The sequence below is a fragment of the Balaenoptera ricei genome, chromosome 6 (assembly GCF_028023285.1).
Source record: "Balaenoptera ricei isolate mBalRic1 chromosome 6, mBalRic1.hap2, whole genome shotgun sequence".
Lineage (NCBI taxonomy): Eukaryota > Metazoa > Chordata > Mammalia > Artiodactyla > Balaenopteridae > Balaenoptera > Balaenoptera ricei.
The window spans coordinates 16,106,314-16,117,813 of record NC_082644.1 but is presented as its reverse complement, the minus strand read 5'-3'; the positions used below and the strand labels follow the sequence as shown (position 1 = coordinate 16,117,813).

The following is an 11,500-nucleotide window of genomic DNA, read 5'->3' as shown; positions in this document are numbered from 1 at the left end:
GACTAATGGCAGCAGCAGCCGCGGCAGGGGGAGGCTGGCGCTGACGAGGCAGTAAACAGCCCTCCGCCACCCTGCTGCCTGGTTACAGGGCATCCCTGGCTCGCAACCTGGGCAGCCTGGAGCTGTCTCCGGCGAGCAACAGGGTGGAGGGGGGCAGGGCAGGCGGCTGCGGGCCCGGGAGCAGCGGCACAGGACAGGGAAGTCACAGGTCTCCTAAAACACACCGTCCCCGGCCCAGGGCGAAGCTGCTGGAAGGAAGCCCGCACCTCCAGGGGCAGTGCTCTGGGGGCAAGCGTGGGAACCTTCACGTCCCTATGCACATAGCTCTCTGCCTCGCTTTCCCTGAGCCCCTGGGGACACGGTCACTAACAAGTCCCGGCTCCAACATCAATCCTGCTCAGGGGTCCTGATCCCAAGTGTCCTGATCCCATGATTCCCATGGGGTTTGGTGTTCTCTGAAGACGCAGGCTCGAGGCAAGAATCACGCTTTTCCTGGCTATCTGTGATTGTGGACTCTGCAAGAACGAGAGTGCCCACTGGAGGGCGCCAGACACCCAGGCCCAGCGCCGAGGCGGGCTGGAGGCAGACGGGGACATGTTGAGCCTTCAGCTTTGTTACCTGGTGGGGAAGGTGGCAGAATGCTGAGCACCTGCAGTCACCTGGCGGGGGCGGGCGGGGGGGGGTGTCCCACGTGGAGAAGACCTCTTGGTTTTGGCACCTCAACCTCTCCTCTTTTACAGATGGGGAGAATACTCCCTGCTAAGGGCTTGAAGAACATGGGGGAGGGGGAAGGAGGACAGGAGCCACACTTTGTCTCTACACCTCTGAGTAGCAGGAGGCATGGGATCTCGGCCCCAGTGCTTCCGCGGTGCACGTGTCCACCCGTGCCCAAGCCGAGTGGGCCTGCCTTTCCGCTGGAAGATGCACCACGGCCTGGCACCCAGGCGGGGGCCCTGAGCATGGCTCTCGCCGAGGTTTAGGGACCCCTCAAAGGGTCGCTAAAAGTCAAGACACCCCCTAGTCTTCCACCAAAAGAGAACGACTAACTAGGGAGGGGAGGGGGTGCAGGGTCCTCGGAAAAAGGCCTTCACCTGTGGCCCCTGTCCCTGACCTGCCCATCAGGGTGAGGTGCTGGGGGTGCGGCCTGGTCTCCTCCTGCTGCTCGTGGAGAGAGAACTTCAGCAAAGAACTCTTGGACGACAAGGGACCTCGTGCGAAAGTTGGGATTAACCAGAGCAGCGGAGGAACAGAAACAGGAATTCCAGCCCACAACCAGGGCGCCCAGCATTCCTCCCTCGGGGGCGGGGCTGGGGGCAGAGAGTGGCTGAGCCCGGCTTCTGGTGTGGGGAGCAGGGCGGGGCTGGCATGAGGTGGGCCTCCAAAGCCCGCGACTGCCTCCCGAGGGGAGAAGTGTTGGGCCATCCTGTGGGCTGGCAGCGGCCTCACCTGTGCGCGGATCAGGGACTCAAAGCTGGGCTGGAAGTAGTCCAGTCGGCTGCTGTAGAACCGCGGCATCTCATCCAGGAGCTGCTTGTTCTTGGCCTCAAAGTCATCCCGCACGGGCCGAAGCTCTTCTCGGGCCTGAGGGGCAAGACCCTAGGTGTCACGGCTCTCGCTGGCTCATCCAGCTTCCTGACTGGGGCACGGGGGACGGGGTGGGGGTGGAGGTGGTGTGTGTGTGTGTATGGCGGGGGTTCAGGACATCTGGTGTCTCGGCCCCTGGGTGAAGGAGAAACCTGCTTGGTGGGACCATGCGGCCCCCTGTCCAGCCCCAGCCCCTTCTCCCCGGTACCTGGTGGAGTTTGGCCAGCACCGGCCCTGTCTTCTCCTTCTCCTCGTACTTCTCCACCTTGGCCTGCAACCTCCTGTAGTCCTGCAAGGCCTGCTCCCGCCGTTTCACCGCCATGTTGAGGCTCGGGAAGACACTGCCAAACCTGTCGGACGCAGCGGGTTGGAGACGGGCCTGTTCCTGGAGCTGCAGGCTGGCAGCTCAGCCCTCATTCAGAAATACGTATCGAGCGCCTACCAAGCGCCAGACTCTGTTCTAGATCTTGGGGATCTTGTTGTGAACAAGATAGACGGGGCCCTGGCCTTGGTGGGGCACAGGCTGAGAATGTCGCCTTGGGGTAAGGCCAGGGGAAGGAAGACAGGGTAAGGGTGGCTCCGCTGACCTGGGTAAGACTCAGCAGGTCATGCATGCATGATGCCACTGATGCTGCCACTGCCCTTTAGCCCCCACCCCACATTTCAGAGACCTGTGCTACAGCATGGAGGAGCTGAAGACTCCTTGGAGTCTTTTTTAAAATTTTTTGACCTGGTACAAAAAGATTAAGGTTCTATTAATTAGCATCAGGCATCTCAGAAGAAACAAAAGACAGATGAGCTAGCAGAGCCAGGAGAGCTCTCTGGACAATCCCGAAGGAACAGGGGTGGACAGAGCTCAGGAAGCAATTTGAGCAGATGGAGGCAGCACCCCTTGGGAGTGGGCCCGGACCCGGGGGTGTTCCGGGAGCTAGGCCAAGGGCAGCCGCTCTGAGGGCTGGTATCAGAAAAGCTGGGAGATCAAGCTTCTGTCCAACATCTTCCGTTAAAAAAGTGAAAAAACTGAGACCAGGGAGATGACACGACTTGTCCAAGGTCACAATTAGGTAGTGACAGTCCAGCAGATAACTCCAGCGTCCCAGCCCTCCCTCTGGCACCTCCCTACCACCTCATGCTGCCAACAGCAGGTGACAGACCTGCAACCGAAACCTACTCCCATATTACTCAGCCATTAAAAACGAGTGAAGTGATGCCATTTGCAGCAAGAATGGATGGACCTGGAGATTATGATACTAAGTGAAGTAAGCCAGACATAGAAAGACAAGTATCATATGATATCACTTATATGTAGAATCTAAAATATGACACAAATGAACTTATTTACAAAACAGAAACAGACTCACAGACATAGAAAACAAACTTGCGGTCACCAAAGGGGAAAAGAGGGGGGGAGGGATGAATGATAAATTAGGAGTTTGGGATTAACAGATACACACTGCTATATATAAAACAGATGAGCAACAAGGTCCTACTATATAGCCCAGGGAACTATATTCAATATCTTATAATCACCTATAACAGAAAAGAATCTGAAGAAGAATACATATATATATACATACACATATACATACGCATGTATACACACCTGTATATATACATATATATACACACCTGTATATATACATATATATACATGTATATACATGTGTATATATATCTGTAACTATATATAAAAAACGGAATCACTTTGCTGTACACCCGAAACTAAGACAACCTTGTAAATCGACTATACTCCAATAAAATGACGACAAGCTACTCCCAGCCTTTTCTACCAACTCTGCCGGAAAAACAGGAATCCTCACGTTCTACTGTTGAAACCGCCAAACCGTCAAACCAAATGTTTGAGGAAAACGACGGGAGGAGCTCTTCCTGCCCCACCAGGACTAAAAGAACCACAGGGCAATGCTAGGGTGGCTGTTCAGAAAGAGCAGCGGCAGAGGCTCTGGCATTCCTGGCACCGTGGGCATAACCTTTGTGACTAGGATCCTCTTTGACTGGGAAGGGCAACACAGTCTTGGGGTGGACCCAGGGCAGGACCGCATCCCAGGCAGGAATGCTGCATTCTCCTTGACTAACGAGTGTGGGAGGAGGCCAGGCCGGCCTGCAAGCAGGTTTTCTGGAACTGGACAGAAGATGGGGCAGCCTCCTTGAACACAAAGCCCAAGGGGCTGGAGCATCTACCTCGCAGCTGGGAGCCCGAGTGGCCGGTGGAGCTCCGGCCTCAAGCCGAGGTGACGGCGCAGTGGTTATTCGGGGGGGTTGCGAAGCACACAGAGGGAGACCCAGGACCAGGAGCAGAGTCGGTTCTTCCCAGAGCAACTCAGAGAAGATGAAAGATGGGGCAGGAAAAAGCCTCAACAAATCAAGAGTCCAGGGGCTTCCCTGGTGGCGCAGTGGTTGAGAATCTGCCTGCTAATGCAGGGGACACGGGTTCAAGCCCTGGTCTGGGAAGATCCCACATGCCACGGAGCAACTAAGCCCGTGAGCCACAACTACTGAGCCTATGCGTCTGGAGCCTGTGCTCCGCAACGGGAGAGGCCGCGACAGTGAGAGGCCCGCGCACCGCCATGAAGAGTGGCCTCCGCTCACCGCAACTGGAGAAAGTCCTCGCACAGAAACAAAGACCCAACACAGCCAAAAATAAATAAATAAATAAATAAATAAATAAATAAATAAATAAATAAATCAAGAGTCCACGTGACACAAGAGTAATGAACACCTCTACCAGAGAACAGAGGATAGAAACTTGACTGACGCATAATGCCCCAAACAAAGCTATAGGCCCAGGCAGCAGAGTTTAATGAAACAGATAGAAAGGCCACTAAAGCAGATTCTTCTCACTTTCTGGGTGTCCGTAATGGGCTCACTACGTAGCTGGAGATGCTAACGCGGGCCAGACCACCCATGCTTCTCTGAAGCCTCAGTCGCAGGCCCCTGTGCACTGCAATCAAATCAACACCTGAATGACTGCTCTGCCAGGCAGAAGACGCAGGCCTACTTGGTGCTCTGCAAACTGGACCAGCCACCCCCAAGACACAAGGTCCCCTGGGGTAGGGCTGAACACGCCTGGGACGGCTGAGACCCTCCGGGGGAGCCGGACTCACTTCACTGCTTTTGCCTCAGGCAGTGCTATGACGGGGTCTCAGATGCTGGGTGAGCCCCTCTCCCTCCTGGCGGAGAGGCATGTGGCTCAGGGGAGCAGGTGCACGTGGGCCTGGGAAGCCGCCATGCCACCTCCCCCTGCACCCCAACTGGACGAGGGCCGCCGGCAGCCACCCCCATTCTCTTGTGCGCAACACCCGCGGCTCGGGTGGCCCCGGCGCCCCGGCCTCCGCTCCCCCTTGCTGGCTGCCTGGGAGGTGCTGGGTGGGGGTGGGCTCAGCGACAGGACAAGGACGAGGCAGGCGGGGAGCGGCAGGCAGAGTTTCCTCGCCTCTGCCGGGGCGCCATCCCGTCCTGGGGAGGAGGGCAGCACGAGTAAGGAAGGAACGTGCGGGGTGTTCTACAGCTCAGCACGGGTGTCAGCCCGCGGGTGGTCAAGCAGCTCTCGATACTCTGACCCCGGCAGCACTTGGACCAGTGCTCCTGACCCTCTTCCCCCCGTTGTCCACTGGGCTTTATCTCCAGGGCCAGGGTCAGATACAACGGCAAGGCTGACTACCACATGCTGGGACCGGGCTGACCTACAGAGGATGCAGAAATCCAGCCCCAGGGCAGGTCCTGAGCCGAGGGGGAGAAGGCATGGATCCAGGGCTGACCGATTTCCAGGCAACCTCAGGGGACGGGTGTGTCCACAGGACACTACCTTCAGCCTTCTGGAAGCAAGGCCACGTATCCTCTGGGGGGAGGAAGCGGCTGCTCTGTGAGGCCCGAGGGAAACTTTCTTCAGCACGCTGACTTCCACCTCCCACGGCAGACAGCACCCTCAGCTGAACCCAGAGGCCGCGGAGGGCTCAGCTCCATGTCCGCGCTGCCGAGGGACGTGACTCCTTGGGCCCTGGGCCTCGGAACCACCGGGGTAGGTGTCACGCCCTTCTCACAGTAAAGCAGGGAAGCTAAGGTCAGGCAGGGGAGATGAGGCAGTGTAATCAGAGGTAGCTGACAAAAGGGGGGTGGGGACCAGAACTCTGTAATCCCTGGCTCAGGTCACTGCCCCGCTGAGGCCACACCGCCTCGTTTTCCACTTAGAAGTAACAGGAAGAACTCTGCCAGTTCCACGTGCCGGAGGGTATAAACACCAGGGTGCTGTTCGGGGAAAGGGGCTCCTGGCAGCAGACACCCCTCCTCGTGTGGGGTGTTTTAGTGCTCCCCCTACCTTCTCATCAGGGCAGGGAAGCTGCAGGGAGGCAAGGACAAGCATAGGCTGGTCCCCAGAGCCCGGGCCCCTCCCAGACATGCCCCTGGGACCCGACAGGGTACCTGCTGGCTTGACCTGACAAGGATGGGGTGATCCAGCTCTCCCTGGGGCACCAAGTCTGCACTTTTATGGGGCTGCCATGAAGGAGCAAGGCTGCGGGCCCAGAGCCTCTCTGCTCAGTGCCCGGCATCCCCCTGATAATTAGTGGTGAGGGGCACATGGGAGTCCCTGGGCCAGGACCCCAGGAGGGACTCTGCCCTCCACATACAGCGCCACTCCAGCCCACGATACCTCCCTCTCCGCTCAGGGAAGTGCCCGGCTCTGCCATTTCGAGAGTTCAGCTCCGCTCCCGCTTCCGCAGAAGGAGAGGAGACTTGGAGGCACAGGCCTGGCCCGTTCAGGGTTCTCCCCACTCCACTGCACTGCCCCGCCTCGGCCGTTATCGTTCTGGTCCGTTTCTCGGGGGACGCCGCATGGCTTCTGCGCTACATCCTAAGCTCCTAAAGTTTGAATCGCAGAGAAGGGAGGACAGGGCTGGGCCTACCCCAGGCGCTCCTGAAGCTCGGCCCGTTTCTTGCCTGCCCTAAGGTGGCACAGCAAATGGCTGGCTCCTCAGGGTAAGCGTGGGGTGAAGAGGCAGCGAGAGGCGGAGGGAAAGGGGGAGGGAGGGAGGCTGGCTGGGAGGTGGGCTGCGAGCAGCCGGCCCTGGTGGGGAATGCCTGCCATTCCTCAATCTGTGCCCACACAGCCGGGATCTTCCACCCACCAGGAAAGGGAAATTGAAAGCATCCCCATCCCACCATGTGAACACGGCCCAGAGACTGGGGGATTAGAGGCCGAGCCCCCCGGGGGGAGGCCGGGGGCGGTGGGGTGGCCATGTGGCAATGTTCCTCATCAGAGGACAGGAAAGCTGCAGTTTCCTGTTTCCGGTGCTGGGGTCCCTGGGAGCTTCTCTCCTGGCAAGAGGCGGCAACAGGCAGTGCTGGGTTTATGTGGCCGGGGGAGATCGCATGTCGACCACGGGATGCAGAGAAGCCGGCCGGGGGGGCAGGCAGGCCCGGGGGGCTCGGGCAGAGGTCAGCGGATCTGCCGCGGAGATGGTGCCCATCCCCTCGGCCGCTCACCCACCTTCCTGGCAGGTGGTGGGTGGCTGGAGTGGCGGGAAGCAGCCGGGATTTCTCTCCATTTGGCTCCAGAAGCCAGGCATCAGATTTCAAGCCCGCCTCGGTGGTGGTGAAATCAAGGCGGAAGTCAGTCCCCCAGTTCTCTGGGCCGGGGTCCCCTGCCTAGCTCAGCCGGCCGTGGGTGTCCACGGCAGCCTCCGTGGCAGCCCCTGGGACCCCCGTGGGCAGGGTCTGCTCGGCTCGGGGTCCTGCCCACCCAGCTCTGAACCCTCAGGCCTGGAGACAGGGGTCACAGAGCTACAAGCAGTGGAGCTCCTTCCGACGCCTCCCTCCTGAGCTACGGGCCTCCTCAGCACCCTGCTCCTCACATGACCCTGCGACCTGGGGCCGAGCAGGGGCTGGGGACAGGGGCCCAGGGCAGGAGCGGGGAGAAATCCCTGCGGGCCAGGTTCTGCCTGCCCTCCACGGCTGAGCCTCCAGACAGCCCAGCTTAGAAAGAGCTTTCCCTAACCCCACCCCTTGGACCTGAACAGGGAACAAGAGCTCAACAACCTGAACACCAGGGGCCAGAGGATCAAAACCTGCTCTCTTCATCGCCCTCCGGGCCCTGATCCAGGCCTCATGGTAATTAGCACAGCCTCATTACCCAGGTCCTGGTGAGGCAACTGCCAGGGACCACCACGGAAGAGGTAATAAAGTGCAGCTGCTGGGCTGGAGCGGGAGCCTCTCTAGGCCGGAGCCGAGCTGGGAGAGGCCAGGGAGGAAGATGAAGTGATTCGGGAGCTTCAAGGCAATGTTCCTGCCTGTCTCCCGCCCAGCGCCGCCCCCCTAGGGGACCCGGGGAATAGTCCTGTCTGATCACTGACCAGAGCCTGCTGGACAGAAGATGAGTCTCACAGAAGAATTTCTGACCCTGGCAGGTCATGAGTCGGGGGACCTTCCCAGGCGGGACCCTGCTGCAGCGCCCTTCCCCGTGTGAGGCCCCCTCAGCCACCCCCCTGCGCCCCCCGCCCCCCCCGCCTCGGCTTCAAAAGCCGAGTGTGGCAGGCAGCTGCTTCTCCCAACCCGGCTGAGCGAGATGAAAGGCCTTACTCATCTCCGTGGAGGCCCGGCCAAGATCTCTGCTAGCTTAGCTCCACAAGCCCTGGTCCCACTGGTTCTCGGTCAGGAACAAAGGGACAATGGCAGAATGACCACAGGAGCGCCGGCCGGCCACTGTGGAGGATCAGACAGGCCCTGCCGCCACTGAGCGTGCCTGGCCAGGCGGGTGCTCTGGAGCTACCGGGAGGGTCAACGCCAGGGCCACAGATCAGGGAGCCGGTGTCCCCTGGAGGCTCCTGTCCACCCCGTGTGAGTCTCGGGACAGGCTGCCAGAAATGATATTCGGTCCCCAAGTGGCTGGTTGACCTGCCTTTCCAGCAACTGCCCTCAGGCCTGTGGTCCCCCCGATGACCTTTACTCACTTTTTTAAGGGTTCAATCACAGTCTTTTGTATCTGGTTCACCTGTCAAAAGAAAAACCCGATGGCGTCAAAATTGGGGGGAAGCCAGGGCTTCCCTGGTGGTGCAGGGGTTAAGAATCTGCCTGCCAATGCAGGGGACACGGGTTTGAGCCCTGGTCCGGGAAGATCCCACATGCCACGGAGCAACTAAGCCCAGGTGCCACAACTACTGAGGTGCCACAACTACTAGAGCTTGCAAGCCACAACTACTGAGGCCCACGTGCCTAGAGCCCGTGCTCCGCAACAAGAGAAGCCACCGCAATGAGAAGCCCGTGCACTGCAACGAAGAGTGGCCCCCCGCTCGCCACAACTAGAGAAAGCCCGCGAGCAGCAATGAAGACCTGACGCAGCCAAAAATAAATTAAAAAAAAACCAAACAAAAACTGGGGGGAAGCCAGACTCTTCCCCAAAGGGGAAGCTCCAAGTTCCTGAGAAGAGAAAGGGGACAGGACAGGGGTACCCCGAGAGCCCCAGGCAGGGAGGAGACACCCCTAGCTGCCGCTGGAGCGAGGCAGAGATGACAACCAGGGAGCCTGAAGGGTGACAAGGAGCACCGGTCTTGTCCCGGGTCAGTTCTCATCCTGTGAAGCCGACGATGGCCTTGCTCAGTGAGGAGGCTGGGCGGGCAAGTCTGAGGGGCTACAGGCGTGGGTGGGCAGAGCTGGCCTGAGTCTCCCTCGTGGCCTCACGTGAGTGAGGTGAGCTCGTGGGAGCCACGGGAAGCAGCCGGTGCGGGGGCAGGGCGGCCAGGCGAGAGCTCACAGGGCTGGGACACGCAGGTGTCCAGAGAGGAGACCAAGCACCGATAAGGACTCCATGCGGCGCTCCACCCAGACAGAAGCCTCGAGGAGGGGGAGACCAAGACCCCAGTCACCTTTTCCTGGTTGAAGGCATCCATCCGCTTCATGGCCGTGTCCAGGGCTGTCACCATGTTCAGAAAGTCCTGGTCTTGCTCGCAGAGGGGATTGGAGAGCAAGTCCAAGGATATCTTCACAGCGGATTTGGACATGGCTGCAAGAAGTCAAAGCTCAGTGAACCAATGACAGGGCAGGCTTCAAGGTCTTGTCCTCAGGACTCCCTGTCGTCCTTGGGGCCAGAGGCCTGCACCCGGACGACCTCCATATCCATGGCCACAGGCCATAAACTACACAGTACCCCAGAGGCACAAGACACCAGTCCTTATGGTGTAATGTGCATTTCTGATGCTGCTCTGGGTAATTCTTTTGAGCAGATTTACCTGTTGCCATAACTTATTTTCCAAACTCTGGATTATAACAGAATCATCTGGGTGGGAAGCTGTAAGGAATACATTATTTCTAGCTCCAAAGATTTATTTCAGTAAGCCTAGAATCCAGGAATACGCATTAAAAAAAAAAAAATTCTCCAGGCGGTTTGGACGTGAAGCTTGGTTTGGGGCTCCCTCACAGAAAGAGTAACATGGTATCTACACCAGAGAGGCAAACCTACTGTACAGCTAGAGACAAGATTTTAGGCTTTCAATAACTCAGCTTTGCCACAGATGACACCCAAAGAATGGGTGTGTTCCAATAAAACTTTATTGACAAAACTAGGCCGGATTTGGTGTGGCGAGGCAACCTGTTGGCAGCTTTGGAGTTCTTGGTCCCATGAGAGTTTTCAGGCCTCCATTACCAGCAAACGAAATCCTAGAGGGGCAGGAAAGGCTGGAGAAGGGCCTTGTGTGCCCCACAGTGTCTGTACCAGTTTCAGGGGCTCACGGGAAAACGTGTTTTTGATCTATTTCTTATTATTTTATGTCATTAAATTTAAGATGCTATTAACTGTAAGACCATTATTGCATAAACCGTGAAGAAAAAAAAAATGCTGCCAATGAAACCAGAGCACACTGCTAAGTGTTGTATACCTTGATTTCTCTTGAATCTGGGGGTGTGCTGCAGTCCCCTAGCAAAAGGGCAAAATATAAGAGAAGACTGGAAATGTAAACTTCCCAGAGATGTTGAAGCAACGGAGGGAAAAACCCTCTTAAAAAAAAGTAAAGTGACTTTGTAGGCTTAGGAGCAAACTCACGTGTAATTTGACTGGATTATGAAACGGTCACAGACTGCATAATTAAAAGATAGAAAACAAGGACAAAACTGGAAATGTTTTTGAAAAATTTCTTCCCCTAATTTTTTTTTTTAGTAGTTGAGGGAAAACCCCCCAAAAGTCAGGGGTTGGGAGGGAAGACTTCCTTCCCAATTTTCCTTTTCTTTCCTAACGCCTCCACATCTTCACGCCGATGTCTCTTTGCTAGAACCATCTGAAGTCAATGAACGGCGAGTGTCTGCGGGGCGGCCCTTCGTCCGGGAGCCCCACCCCGAGACATCACCGGCCTGCGTGAACAGAGCAGGGCGCCGTGGCCTCCACTCTCCTCTAGGGCAGCTCACATCCCTGTTCTACCTCTACAGGGACAGCGGAGGGGCATGGTCAGACCAGCACAAACCAGGAGGCTGGCGGGCTTCGTACCTTAGGGAGCCCAAGAGTCTTGGACCCCACGTGGGTCTCTAGAGCCCTAACACAACCTGGGAGTGCAGGGGTCGACAAGGACCTGGCAGGGTCTGGTCATGCCTACTGGATCTTACTTTGGACCCACAGCTTTGGATGTGAGATCCTGTCCAGGCAGCAGCTCAGGAGTTTCCAAGACCAGGAAAGGTATAATTTGATCCCCCCCGACTGTGTGGAGCAGTGGTTCTCAAAGTGGGGTCCCCAAGCCTCACCCAGACCTGATGAATCAGAGGGTCTCGGGGTGGGCCGGGCGACCCACACTGCGGCGGGCCCTCACTGACTCTGATGCACCAGCCAACAGTGTGCGAGGCTCTCTGGCCTGGACGGGGGGATGCAGGCTTTGGGACGGGCGAGGGCACCACAGTTTCAGGAGGGCTTCCGCTGCCCAGACTC

General features: G+C 57.7%; 1 protein-coding gene across 4 annotated transcripts in view; it reads right to left on the bottom strand.

The window, feature by feature from the left end:
• BIN3 (bridging integrator 3) overlaps positions 1 to 11,500 on the bottom strand; it is a 46,699-nt gene that overhangs the window by 1,957 nt on the left and 33,242 nt on the right. For all 4 annotated transcript variants that reach the window (XR_009503972.1, XM_059926896.1, XM_059926897.1 and 1 more), the window contains 4 exons: positions 9,459 to 9,595; positions 8,547 to 8,587; positions 1,793 to 1,934; positions 1,447 to 1,581 (listed from right to left, as the gene is read on the bottom strand). Coding sequence is in view for 3 of the 4 variants with exons in the window: in XM_059926896.1 (XP_059782879.1) it covers positions 1,447 to 1,581; positions 1,793 to 1,934; positions 8,547 to 8,587; positions 9,459 to 9,595 (455 nt within the window). In the remaining variant the exon portion in view is untranslated. The remainder of the gene's footprint in view (positions 1 to 1,446; positions 1,582 to 1,792; positions 1,935 to 8,546; positions 8,588 to 9,458; positions 9,596 to 11,500) is intronic.